Source organism: Halichondria panicea, chromosome 12 (assembly GCF_963675165.1).
Source record: "Halichondria panicea chromosome 12, odHalPani1.1, whole genome shotgun sequence".
Lineage (NCBI taxonomy): Eukaryota > Metazoa > Porifera > Demospongiae > Suberitida > Halichondriidae > Halichondria > Halichondria panicea.
The window spans coordinates 2705691-2719623 of NC_087388.1; the positions used below are offsets into that span (position 1 = coordinate 2705691).

The 13933-nt window shown below is 41.3% G+C and overlaps 1 protein-coding gene across 8 annotated transcripts in view; it reads left to right on the forward strand.

The window, feature by feature from the left end:
• Nucleotides 1–13933, forward strand: part of LOC135345730 (pre-mRNA-splicing factor ATP-dependent RNA helicase PRP16-like) — a 27322-nt gene continuing 13389 nt past the window's right edge. For 7 of the 8 annotated variants that reach the window (XR_010397853.1, XR_010397854.1, XR_010397857.1 and 4 more), the window contains exons 1-17: nucleotides 1–525; nucleotides 2655–2772; nucleotides 3232–3377; nucleotides 3480–3588; nucleotides 3768–3936; nucleotides 4257–4412; nucleotides 5315–5500; nucleotides 5677–5835; nucleotides 6862–7020; nucleotides 9830–10072; nucleotides 10601–10747; nucleotides 11068–11341; nucleotides 11589–11744; nucleotides 12051–12151; nucleotides 12221–12267; nucleotides 12869–13031; nucleotides 13573–13737. Coding sequence is in view for 1 of the 8 variants with exons in the window: in XM_064543176.1 (XP_064399246.1) it covers nucleotides 138–525; nucleotides 2655–2772; nucleotides 3232–3377; nucleotides 3480–3588; nucleotides 3768–3936; nucleotides 4257–4412; nucleotides 5315–5500; nucleotides 5677–5835; nucleotides 6862–7020; nucleotides 9830–10072; nucleotides 10601–10747; nucleotides 11068–11341; nucleotides 11589–11744; nucleotides 12051–12151; nucleotides 12221–12267; nucleotides 12869–13031; nucleotides 13573–13737 (2886 nt within the window). In the remaining 7 variants the exon portion in view is untranslated. The remainder of the gene's footprint in view (nucleotides 526–2654; nucleotides 2773–3231; nucleotides 3378–3479; nucleotides 3589–3767; nucleotides 3937–4256; nucleotides 4413–5314; nucleotides 5501–5676; nucleotides 5836–6861; nucleotides 7021–9829; nucleotides 10073–10600; nucleotides 10748–11067; nucleotides 11342–11588; nucleotides 11745–12050; nucleotides 12152–12220; nucleotides 12268–12868; nucleotides 13032–13572; nucleotides 13738–13933) is intronic. The other variant, XM_064543176.1, reaches the window with a different exon arrangement.

Consider the following 13933-nt stretch of genomic DNA (forward strand, 5'->3'; position numbering starts at 1 on the left):
CCCACCCATGTGGTCTATCAAGGCGGCGCGTATAGTATAGTCGAGTATAGTAGCTACGTTGTTCATTTAATAGAAGTTTGTACGTGGTATAGTTGATACTAACTCTCTTTCTAGCAGTTTTGTACAACTGCAAGGTCATGTCTTCATATCCGAGCTCCACACACCACCTTGCTGGTTCAGGGAGTGAGGTGGGAGGATTAATAATCAAAAACAAGAGGGCAACAGAGAAAAAGTCATCTGATTCAATTTTTAAGAAGCCTAGTAGCTCCCTACTTGGTTTAGACGTACTAGCAAAACGTAAAAGAGAGGAGAGACAAGTCAATCAAGATTCCTCCGGGACTTTTACAGAGAAAAAGGCACGTATCAACACTAGTGAAGATGATGATAGTGATGTTCGCATCAGTTTTGGCCGCTCAGACTCTTCCAAGGACAGGCAGTATAGAGGCACCCACGTTGACACCCCCTCTCATCCTGGTGGGGTCAGTGACGAAGCCTTGGAGAGGTTCCATCAACATATCCGTAAAGGTGAGTGTGATGAATCAATGAAGTATTAACTTAGTCGAGCGTCGCCGCCCTCCTTGAAGGAGGTCGGGAATCAAGCCTATCCACAGTTTTGTTCCGGCCTGTTACGCAATAGTATCATGATTATCATTCATTCTATGTGGGTGCTAACCAATAGCGATAAATATCATTTATTAATTAAGGTTACGGTAACCAGTTTGCTCATGAATATTCATGATTTTCTTATAATGATTTTTGTGAAACTATAAATGCCATGATAAAAATTTGAAGCACACACATGATAAAATATATTGGTGTATCATCCTGTATGACAAGTATCAGTCTTCAAAACATTTTCCAGTGGAAGCTCTGAGCGATCATCAAGTTACTAGAAACAACACAAAACTAGTAGTCATTTTAAACTTCCAAAAACACTTCTAGCTCTGTGTTCTTGTTCTTATATGATGCTTCTTACCATTCTGGAGGGCGGGTCGAAGCGTTTTTTTTTCCAGGCCAACAAACTCTCACAAAATAATAATATGTATATAGACTAACTCCACTTAAAATGGCGGCCAGAGCCAAGGAAAACAGCCTCTTGTGAGCTTTCAGTAGCCTTTTTTCGAAATATCTCTTCGACCCGCCCTGCATATAGTGAAGCTACAGTAGACTGTACCTAAGCTTTATAGTAAAAATGTCTATTCGAGCCATGAAATGACTACTGCGTTTCAGCTGGACTTCCAGCTCATTCTAGCTGGAAAAGATCACTAGATCTAGCTCATGAATAATTAATGAGCAAACGGTTGACCGTAACCTTAAAGTGGGTGTTGGCCTCGCCTCTCAGTCAATCCAACATGTGCAAAATTCACACGTGGTACAGTTTGAGTGGGTGTGATCAATCCCCTTGAGATACTGCAATCTGATTGGAGCTGGTGGAATTGTTGGAATTCCAACAGCAGAACAAAACTGTGGATAGGCTTGATTCCCGACCTCCTTCCGGGCAACAGTAGAGGGCGGCGGTGCCCGACTAGTATTAACTGAGCAATTACAATATTATTGGTTCTACTATAATAAGCCTTACGTTTATTGCCCAATGTGTTACACATTAATTGGATAGTGCTGAGCTGTTTTCTGTTGTCTAGTTCGCAAGGTTTCGTCTAGTGGGGGGGGGGGGGGCTGGGGTGAACCTTCCCCCCTAAATCATTACTACTGTCTATATGATATGCAATATGTAACTAGATCTGCTGTGATGAGAAGAGTAGGAACATGTTTTTGTTAGGGAGTGCGAGGTGGCCAAAGGCCACTGACAAATCTGGGGGTCCGAGGGCTTGCCCCCGGAAAATTTTGGCATTCTACATTCCCGGACATTAATTCTGAGCAAATTTGGTATAAAATTATCAGTATCAAAATTTGCCAAAATAATTAATTCTACGTGATCGATTTTACCTGGATAAATTGTTCTGCTATAATTTATACTTTAAATCTGTTAAGTGGGTATGACTATAAAGTGGGTATGACTATACAATAAAAAAAGACTGCATTGTGTCATTGTCCTTTGGACGAATGTTTTCAATCTTCGCAGTGAAGAAAACGAACGTTCGGCAGTTAGGCAGCATGTCTATTTTAGTATCCAATTACACTTAATCTATAGTCCAGCTACCCTCTTTAGTAGATATTCATGGAAACTTACCATTGATGTCAAAAATGAGAGGAGACTTGCTTGTTTACTTGCCATTGCAAATTCGATTGTGTATTAAAAGATGTGCTTGCTCTTTATAAGAGATGTCTACGATGTGGTTCATCTAGCTGACCTTTGTACTGTGTACGTAACAATGCTAGTATAGCTAGCTTAGCTTGACTAGCTACTAGCTAGCTAGCTGTTCTGAACTTCATGGAGCAGTAGGTAAGGTAGCTTGAGATAAGGGGGTGCTCCAGCACCCTGAGCAGCACCCGTGCTTCCTACGCCACTGGTGATGCACTAGCATGTAATAGGTGGTGTGGTCAACAAATGTGGGAGTGGCCAAACATTTTGCGGCGTGCGTAAACCTTCCCCCCCAAACTTTTAATCTTAGATGAAACCCTGGTTCGGCAATACTGTGTTCCAGTGATAAGTACATGCACCTGCTCAGCTAAAGTAGTATGGTTCCATTACACAGGAACTAAAGAAGAATCGGGTGTTTATGCCAGCTCACAGAACAAGGAGGAGAAAGACAGAAGAAGGGGGCATGAGAGGAGAGGGGACGAACGGCCCTCTCGCCACAGGAGAGAGGAAAGGTATAGTTAGCTCATAGATACCATAAAAATTATTATTACTAGAATATTTTGCTGGTGAAAACCATTGCAAATGAGCCAAATCAGCAGAAAAACTGACCCTTTGCTATCTAACTATTGTGTTCTGGCAAGGAGTGTGTATTTACCACTGCTTGATTTCTCCAGAGTTTCTCTTGCTCGTGCTACGTGTCTCTGTGTACTATAATTATGTTAACTACATACCGTACATAGCAGGAAATTTTTCGCAATTTTGCTCCATGGCAGAGCGAGCCTTCAACAGAAATTGTTGTGGGTTCAATGGCAGGAAACCACACCCACCAATAGCTTTGCATGTTAAATACTGGTGCGTGATCGGTTTAAATTTTCGCGTTACTGCTCTTCCCTAAAAAAATGCGAAATTTTTACTCCACGAAAATGTCCTGCTATACGGTAGTTATCTGTACATGTATGGCTCCTCTCCAGGTCTGAGCGGAGGAGGAGGGACGATAGAAGGAGGAATGACGGGAGAACATCAGAAAGGTCAGAAAGGTCACGAGGTAATGACTGGGAGACTGAGACGCCTGGCTATGAGGTCAGAGGTGGGGACACCCCACACTCACGAATCAGAGGTTAGTTAGTTACAGTTGTATATTCAGCGCTCAGTAATCTTTACCAATCATGTCTTATTACTCTGATGACATTTACCAGCATTCCTCATTCACTCCCTGAAGGCACCCCGTCCTCATGGGATGTAGAAAGTACCCCCGGACGTCCCGGCTCAGACAGCAAGTGGGACATGCCCTCACCAGCACCCACCAGGGACAGCGGCATAGGCTCAAAGTGAGTCCCTAGCATAGCTCTTGGTAGGCACAGGTACATCTGTAGTGTTTTTACTAAAGAAGTGTTTTTACTGGAGGAATATTTTCTTTGTAAAGAATTCTATAGTAGCTAATTATTAAATTATTGTTACACTTTGGGCAAAGAGTTGATGTGGATCTAGCTTTCATGTTGTTCTCCAGGTGGTCCAAGGATACGCCCCTCCCCACACCCACGCATCGCTACAATGAATGGGCAGATGATCGTAAGAGTCTGGGGGTGACCCCTCGCCAAAAGGGGGGTATGGTCAGTGAGGAAGGTGAGAGCTTTAAGAGTGAGCAGGAGAAGGAGCAATGGCAAGAGGAACAAAAGGTGAATTTCTGAGTCCTGTGTGTGTCTGTAACTATCTGTCGGCTTTCTTCGTTGGTATTCTCGCACATTTGCTGATGAAGATGTAAAGTGGTCAATAATAATGTGTCTGAGTTAGTATTTATTCTACCCAAGTCACTATGTATGTTACAGTAGTGGTAATTGGGAAACGGCTAATTATGTACATAATTATAATTATTTGTACCTTGTTTGATATGCAACTGGACCATAGAGTGTGCAGTATTTGAATATAACAATACACTGTGTATATGCATGATTTCAATTGCACTGGTGCACTTGTCATATCCCATTAACCCATGCAGAGGTTGGACAGGGCATGGTATGACTTTGACGGGGGATACGATGAGACCAACAATCCTTTCGCCAATATCCCTGAAGAGTACACAAAGAAGAAAGAGGAGCAGATGACTAAACACGTCGTGAAGAAGATTTCAGCTCATCAGAGACAAATTAACAAGGTCTGTTTTCATTGTACATGTGGCTTGGGCAGGTGGAAACGGATGAAACGGAAAGCTGAAAGCTGAAAGGGGAAATGGTCGTCAGTACGTTTTTGTGTAAATCGCAAATTAATGACACAATGAGTAAATAAAAGAAAGTCCACACTCTGGGAGCACAAATGCAATATGAACTGGATACTGGTCCCTCTGTCGGGCTGTCATAGCGAAAACTCGTAATAGTTTTAGAACCTGGCTTTGGAACCGAGCTCCTGCATCCCTAGGCCCTACAGTGTGTGTGGGGGTAAGATCTTGTTTAACTGAATGCAATAGAGAAAACATAAGTCAATCACAACAGAGTACACAGTGGGACCAATCTTATTACAGAGTCCATAGTGTGGACATCGCTAGTCTACTCTAAGTTTAACACACTTCTTTCAACTGTAATACTGTTTCTGAGGATCCTCCTTATCGCTAGTTTTGTCGCTATTCATATCTTTATCGAGCTAAAGTTATTGGCTCACGTAGAAATTGGTAAAGGATCACGAGTCACAAAAGCAAATATCGTATGCCGGTCCACGGTAGACATACATACATACATACACCACCCGGACCACGTGCATGACTAACTAAGGGACTCGCTTCGCTCGCCCCAATAAGTTAGAGCTCTAATTGGCCTGAAAGAGGACTGTGACCCATATACATTGAACTCAAATAAGGCTATAATATCTTCTCAATGCATACTTTAACAGACCGAAGATATAACTATTAATGTAGTAATTTTATTCACTCATTTCTGTACAACACTGCATATGATACAAGAAAGATGCGGTAAAAGGATACCATGTATGCTGTGTAACTAGATTCGGTGTAAATTTGTTTGTTTTGAAAATGAAGACTACATTAACTGACGATCCCCTTTACAGGATAATGAGAAGTGGGAAGAGAATCGATTGCTAACAAGTGGAGTGGTGAGGAAGATTAATGTGGATGAGGATTTTGAAGAGGAGGCAGGGGACAAAGTTCACCTGCTGGTGCACAACATTGTACCCCCCTTCCTGGACGGGAGGATCGTCTTCACAAAGCAGCCTGAACCAGTTGTGCCTGTCAAGGTGTGAGTTGTGAGAGGGATGGTGTGTGCGTGTGTGCTCTGTTACTTTCAGTGCATGTTTGTCCATTATGAACAATTGTGTGGTCTAGGTCTTCGTGTAGCACTAGATCGTGCTATTAATATTGTTACAAGATTGGTGTTTCACTCTGTGTGTTTGTCCCTGCTTTCCCTGGCCAGGACCCGACCTCTGACATGGCTGTTCTCTCTCGGAAGGGAAGTTTACTGGTGAGGAGGTTTCGAGAGGAGAAAGAAAGGAAAAAAGCGCAGCAGAAGCACTGGGAACTGTCTGGCACTAAAATGGGAAATGTCCTCGGCATGAAAGTCAAACAGGAAGATGTGAGTTCAGTCAACTAACACAATGCACTTCACTTGCAAGTCAATTACTTCCGCTGAGCTCCCTGTTTCACATGTACCATACTCACTATACTGTACACCCTTCCCTTTTATGCAGAACTATTGCTTTAAAATCATACTGGTCTAAAATTTAAACTGTATTCCCACAAAAACATTGCAAAACACAAGTAAATTATCTCATAATTAAGTGTGCTTAAAAACTGTAAACACATTTTCAAAGGATGAACAATTTCTTCTGAAACATACTGGAACATTATAAGCTGTAATAATTGTAATAGCTAGCTACCGTATAGCGCTAAATTTTCGAGGGGCTTAATTTTTTCGTGGGTTAGCAATCCTACAAGAAATTTAAGTCCACGAAAATGGTTCTTTAATTAGAATTATCTGCTATAACGTGCAAAGTTTTATAAAGGCGTGGCTTCCGGTGAGCAGTCATTCTGCGAACATTGTGCAACGAAATGCTTTTAGAGGCCATTCCACGAAATATATGTGCCTCGAAAATTTGGCGCTGCTATACAGCTTTTTGCTTGATCAGTCTCTTCTGCAACATAGAACACTAACTGTACAGTGGATCTGCATGTAGCCATAAGTACATGTAGCCAGCTATAATTATGTAGATGTTCAGCTATTACATGTATTGAACCTGCCGGCATAATTATTGAGATACTTAGAAAATTCCTCTGCAATACACTTCCTGCTCTGGCTAGGGGGGGCATAAATACGAATGTAGCGTATTTTCGGGTGAGTACATCGTGTATTGCTTTTCGACTACACATAGTATACTATTCAAGGTTTATTTTATTCAAATTTACGCTTGCATTGATGTGTATAACTCCTCTACACTCTCTGTATCAGTTTTTATGCTACGATTTCGTACACAAAATAAGATTGCAGCCATCAGTGTACTGTTACGTTTATTAACTGCAAATTGTGAATTCTCAGAAGTAAAATACATCCCTTATAATCAGGACACTCAAAAAAAGGTCAATTGTAACACTCCCTGCATAGGATCCCGGTCAGTCAGAGGATGGAGCTACCAACTACAAGTCTGGGCAGCAGTTCTCTGATCACATCAAGGATGGGAGTCAAGCTGTGAGCTCTTTCGCCAAGAACAAGACTATGAAACAACAGAGGGAGTTCCTACCAATCTACGCCTCCAGACAACAGGTGAAGGGGGAACTGTGTGTACATGCATGTATTCCTGAGTGATAATTATAGTGATGTTCTTCAATAATTGCTAGCACTGGTAGATTTCTGAGATTGAATTCTGTTGCCTGATATACTCAATCGACTAAAAGATTTTGGTGGTGAAATATTTATGTCTACCCAGCGTCTACCCAGCTACTATATTTTTATATTAAGTACCAAAAAATAGTAGTCCCAGTTTCCATATCGTACTGCATGTATGTACCGTATTCACCCGAATTACCGGGACACTCTATTCTAAGGGACACTTCGGACTTACGTAATTTTTTTCACTCTATATTAAGGAACAACAGGAAATGTAAATATTTTTAGACGTCCCGATCTAATTAGAACGAAAAAGAGCATGTTAGCTCGATAGAGACTCAAAACTCTAAAGAAACTCTCTGGATTATACTCTCTGGCACTGTAATATGTCACTGATGGTTGAAGACACCACTTTGTAGACATGGAACCCGCGTACACAGCTTCTAAACTGCACGAAAGACATTTTAGCTGCAGAGCTAGCCTCGGCCTGGAATCGAGTACCTTAAATGGGGAAATATTCGTTCTAATTACTATGGGACACCCTAATACAAGGGACACTTCGACTTTAACGTAATTTTTCTTGCTCTATTCCAAGGGACACTGCAAGCCGTAATTATTTTTTTGTGTCCCGGTAATTCGGGTGAATACGGTACATGTACATGTACATGTATTGTTACCGGTCACATTCACTTTGTGAAGTTGATGGGGTGACAGGTACATTTATAAGTGCTTCATTTGTAAGCATGCATGGTTTACTCGTTGATTTGTTTTTCGTTGCTACTGTAACAGTGAAATTAAAAACACTGACTTGAAAAAACAAACTTCGTATTCGTACAATAGCAATAGTCACTCTCGGGATTCCAGTTTACTTACGATTTAAGTACATATAAATACATGGTGTTACACTAACTCCATCATAGGTAGACTTAAAATGAAGTGTTGTTACTCAAAAGGTGCTGCTCTTGTTCTCTTGTGGAGTTGGTGCGTAAGTGCAGCACTGTGGTTCAGCACTGATTTTAAAGAACAAGTCTATAGTGGACTTGAAATCAAGGGAGTTCTCAGCTTAAATGTGATAGATAATGCAGTTCCTACTTTAACTCTTGTTATTGCCATTCCACTATCTGGTTATCTGGCAGACTCACGATTCGGTAATTTCAGAGTGTTCAAAACTGGAGCATTGCTCTTATTTTTCGGAATTGTTGTTGCAAGTGTAACAATCTTGGTCTTGAAAACAATTCATGAAGACAGCGGTACTTATTTCGTGGTTAGTATTGTAGCTGCTCCAGTTTCAAGTGTAATGATGTTTTCCGGTGCAGGTGCTTGTTTGGTTACATTGTTTCAGCTAGGCTTGGATCAGATGCCGGACGCATCTTCAACTGATATTTCATCGTTTTCAAAGTGGTATGCTGTGGTAATGAGTTTTGGATTCTGGGTCGGCGAGTCGTTATATTACCTTGTGACAACATGCTTTAATTTTCATTATCTCCAGCGAATATTGAGCCTATTTCCTGTTCTTTGTGTGTGCATTCTTCTGTGTACACTGTTTATATTTGGTCAGAAGGTGCTTATTATTGAACCACAGTCAACGCAGGTTTTTAGAAACATCTACAGAGTTCTCAAGTTTGCAGCCAAGCACACATCTCCAGTAAATCGCAGTGCTTTTACGTACTGGGAAGAAAACATTCCTTCTAGACTAGATCTTGGAAAGTCTCGTTTTGGGGGTCCATTCACAACAGAACAAGTTGAGGATGTGAAAACGTTTGGCAGATTGTTGGTTGTTTTCGTCCCTATGTGGGTCACGACGTTGTCAATGAGCGTGTATGGGGTATTCTATGTTTTTGAAACACCTCTTGAATTCCGGGAGCTCCCTAACTCAACTTGTGTGTATACCTTATTTTCAACGTTTACCTACAGCCCTTCTTGGTGTGGTGTGATCACTGTATTGCTGTATAAGTTCATCGTTTACCCAGTGGTCAGACATATCGTTGGTAGCATTATGAGGCAACTGACCGTTTTTGTTTTTCTGGTGATGTTCCTCAACATTGCAAACTCAATATTTTCTGTAGTTGTTTTTTACCAATATGACGGTTATATATCCCCTTGGTCTCAATTTGTGTATGCTATTCTATCCAGTAGTGCGTTAAGCCTGTGTTGGTGCCTATCAGTTGAGTTTGTATGTGCTCAGTCACCATACAACATGAGAGGACTACTGTCAGGTTATGTCTTCTTGACACTTTTCCTGTTCTGCTTTTTTGGTTACATACTTAATATAGCCTTTCGTCACTCGGACAACTGTGTGATTTGTGAATACTGTGTCGGTGCTGGTTTAGGTATTCTGGGTGCTCTTCTCCAGAGTTGTTCTGCCATGTGGTACAAGAAAAGGGAGAGGGATCAGCAGTACGATCTCTACCGTCACATAGCAACAACGTATGATACGTATATATCTCAGGAAGAGGCTCAACGGCATTGACATTGCTCAACTTTTGTCGTTAACAAACTGAACCATTTTCTTGTCTGTAAATTAAAGGTGTAGCCTGTTAGTTGTACGCAGTTGTACGAAATGTCAGATTTAGTGTTTTTGTTCTTGATTGTAGTAACCCTTGAATGTTTTGAGGTGCAGATGTGTGTGTTGTATACAGTAAAAATTTATGTTGAGTTGGTACGTGTATGCAGTATATACATCCTATACACTGTTTCGTTTGCTTACCGTAGTAATCCATTGCCTCAATCTTAATTGTTTCTACAGCTATTGAGTGTGATTCGCGACAACAGTGTGGTGATAATCGTTGGGGAAACAGGGTCTGGTAAGACCACACAGCTCACACAATACCTCCACGAGGACGGGTACAGTAACTACGGCATGATTGGGTGCACCCAGCCACGACGAGTGGCAGCTATGTCCGTGGCCAAGAGGGTATCGGAGGAAATGGGCTTCAAATTGGGGGAGGAGATTGGCTACTCCATAAGATTCGAGGATGTTACCAGTAAAGTGAGTATTAGCGATAGGAGCTAGGTGCTGTACTGTAGCGAAATGCTCCTTACTGTGGCGTATGTAGACTGGTGACCAGGCATTATGAGAATAGTTTGAGCATAATAGGTGCATATATACATGTTTCCTAGAATAGTTAGGAATAATAGGCATCAATTTTTGTGTTCAGTAAAAATTGATATTTTAAATAACTGAAACTCATTAATGATTGCAAATGACATTGTTGTTGATTAAAAGCTTGACATAAGATTGGCACCGCTATGATAGCTTTTATTAATTATACTTCAGTGCGCATGCGCACAGTGGCATGCGGTAGTGTACGTGTTTGTATGTATCTGTCTGTGTAACTATAAGTACATGTAAGATAATAGGCATCTCTATATAGTAGTAACGTTTTTCTTGGCTATCGATTTAGCTTTGTTCTCGAAGCACATAGTTATAATTAATATTGTACAAGTTGCTCAACATTTCGTTTTGTGAGATAATTATAACATAATTATAGATAGTATGAATGTATTTTCTTCACAGGCCACGTATATCAAATACATGACTGATGGTATTCTGTTGCGAGAGAGTCTCAGAGAGCCAGATCTGGACCAGTACAGTGCAGTCATCATGGACGAAGCTCATGAGAGGTCCCTCAATACGGATGTGCTGTTCGGCCTGCTCAGAGATGTGCGTTATGCTATACTCTATACATGTACACTGTTAAATACGTTAAACCCTAACCCTAAAATATATGTAGTAAGACGTACTTTTACCGCTAGCTTAATTTAACAGGAATTTGCCCAATCTTAATTTTATAGCCTAATACATGCATGTACCCCTGTTGTAGCAGGTTGAGTTATAGGTAAATGTCATCGTAAAAATAATCATAAACACTAACGTACATGTACATTGTAACTATAAATTATTACGTCCTCTCATCGCGAAAACTTGTTTATTAGCTAGAGTATATATGCAGTTTTTTCTGTACATATCTTTTGAAATCGTAGGTGGTGTCACGTCGTAATGACCTCAAGCTCATTGTCACCTCCGCCACAATGGATGCCCACAAATTCTCCTCTTTCTTCGGCAATGTCCCCGTATTCATGATCCCTGGGCGAACGTTCCCAGTAGACATAATGTATGCCCGCTCGACATGTGAGGACTATGTGGAGTGTGCAGTGAAGCAAGCCATCCAGATCCACCTGGCACCCTCCATAGGGGACATACTCGTCTTCATGCCAGGACAGGAGGAGATCATTACTACCTGTGAAGTTATTGCCGGTAGGAATGTTGTGCTTTTATTATGCCACTTTTGAGGCTATAATTATAATTAGTTGATTTACATGTACACCTTCCTAGCAATTACTTTTATTGTCTGAGGGGTATTAACTGACATCATGAATGTGCGTCATTGATTAGTATACATTGTTGACTTGCTCCGTACATAACTGTTATATATACATGTACATGTACATGTATATACCCATTCAAAAGAATCACGCAGTGTATTCATGCACACATGCAACAGAACGCCTCTCAGAGCTGGACGACTCTCCACCTTTAGCTGTACTGCCCATCTATTCTCAGCTGCCCTCCGACCTCCAGGCCAAGATCTTCCAGAAGGCCCCCGATGGAATCAGGAAGTGTGTAGTCGCTACAAATATTGCTGAGACCTCTCTCACTGGTGAGTATGTGAGTATGTGCCCATGCAGTTACAGCTAAATTTATGTCAGTTCGTAGCAAAATTTTAATGCTGAATTTTATTAACAGTGTAGAGAGATCTCTTTTGTTATTGTGCAGCCGTGTGTATTATGTATGAAGTGTGTTTTGTATGTAAAGCTGTTTATAATTATGTATCTACATGTACGTATGTCAGACACGTACATACATAATTATACTATAAACTGCATGTGCACTGTTGGTATAATTATGTATAATTATACGTAATACGCACTCATCACATTTTACCTATGGCTGTTCTTTTGTACAGTGGATGGCATCATGTTTGTGGTTGATGGAGGGTACTGTAAACTGAAGGTGTACAACCCTCGCATTGGAATGGACGCTCTACAAGTATTCCCTATCAGTCAGGTACGTATACGTTAACGGAAACAGTTATCAGCTGGTCTGTAGAATTGATCGATGCTCTTCTCCCTGTAGGCTAATGCTAATCAGAGGTCCGGCCGTGCAGGCAGAACTGGAGCGGGGTGAGTGTGTGTGTATACCCGTATAGTGTAATAGATTGTGTACGGTTGAACATGCAGTGATGTATCTAGCTAGGGGCCCCCTAAGCTAACAATTGTTACTGTTTATGTGGGAGCTATTCAGAAACGGTAACGGTGAGCAGCTAAGTATTCAGATTGAAAGCTACAAGAGCGTTTGCATGTTTAATAATTGAGACCACACCTTAAAAACGTGTGGCTTCCTGTACGTGGGCGTTCAAATTTTTTTCCATGCGCTCTCAGCACCCTCCTACTGAATTTCCTAGAAACACCACTGACATGCATGTGCAGTCTCATCATTCGGTCTTCCCTTGTGCTAGTATATTAGTCTGTTTTGTACTATAATTATGCTATGAAACTATGATAATAAAAATTATATAGACCTGTGTCAGCCTCAGAATTGGTTTTGTACTTAGAAGCATTATGTGTATATCCATGAGTTAACCTGTACAACTGCTGGCAGTCTAGTAGCCAAACATTTGTCCATCTTAGAGAGCTAGTATAGTGTTTTTCGTTTATGAATTCCTTTAACCTTAAACTCAAGTGCACGAGTGGTTTTACATACAAGTGCCCACTCTCCTTATAGGCAGTGTTATAGGCTCTACACCAAGCCAGCGTACAACACCGAGATGTTGAAAAGCACTGTGCCTGAGATACAAAGGACCAATCTGGCCAACGTGGTGCTACTGTTAAAGTCCCTTGGAGTGCAAGACCTCCTCCAGTTCCACTTTATGGACCCACCACCTCAGGTACATGCATGTCCACAGTTGGGGGCACTTGAGTAATTAATGCCTCTCCACAACGAACAGTGCTTTTCGACCACAATTTGAATTTGTGCAACAATTGCAGCCTCTGTCTATAGGTTACAATATGACCGTATCTGTTATATGATTTGCATCTTTGGTACATAATAGTATAATCAGGAGTATAATTATGAAGGGGAGTAAGCAACTACTATACACGCCATCAAGAGTTCATTAGGAAGAGTACGCAACTCCAAAAAGCATTCCTCCAGACCTCCATCATAAATACTGAGTTTAACTGTGTGGGTGGACATGACCATGTATGTTAGCAAGCGGGCTACAGTTTATAAATTCTTTGCATGTTGCTTGCATCGTTTTACATACATAGTATGGACAACAACTGGTTTGTATGGGCTGTATATACTAGTTGCTTATTCCCCTTCATGCACTCCTGGCATAGTATTCAATAGTCACTGCATGCGATAGCCTACAGAATTTTGTCGTCTATTCATACCTTTATATAATCGTGGACACAATGTACATGTAGGACAACATCCTCAACTCGATGTACCAACTGTGGATTCTAGGAGCACTGGACAATACTGGGGCCCTCACCTCCCTCGGGCGACAGATGATTGAGTTCCCCCTCGACCCAGCACTCTCCAAGGTGCTCATCACCTCCGTGGACATGGAGTGCAGTGCTGAGGTCCTGGTAAGTGAGATTTGAGAGGGTAGAGCAACCGTCCTTTCAAGGTTTATCCCATGCACAATAGGTAACGTCTATAGCATCAAATTTTGACGGTTTTCACGTATTGACCTTGAACCTTGAAATTTGTGATTGTGAAATTTCTGTAATCATTGTTTACTTTCAATAGTGTTAAAGGGGTGGGGCTGATAACGCTAAACTT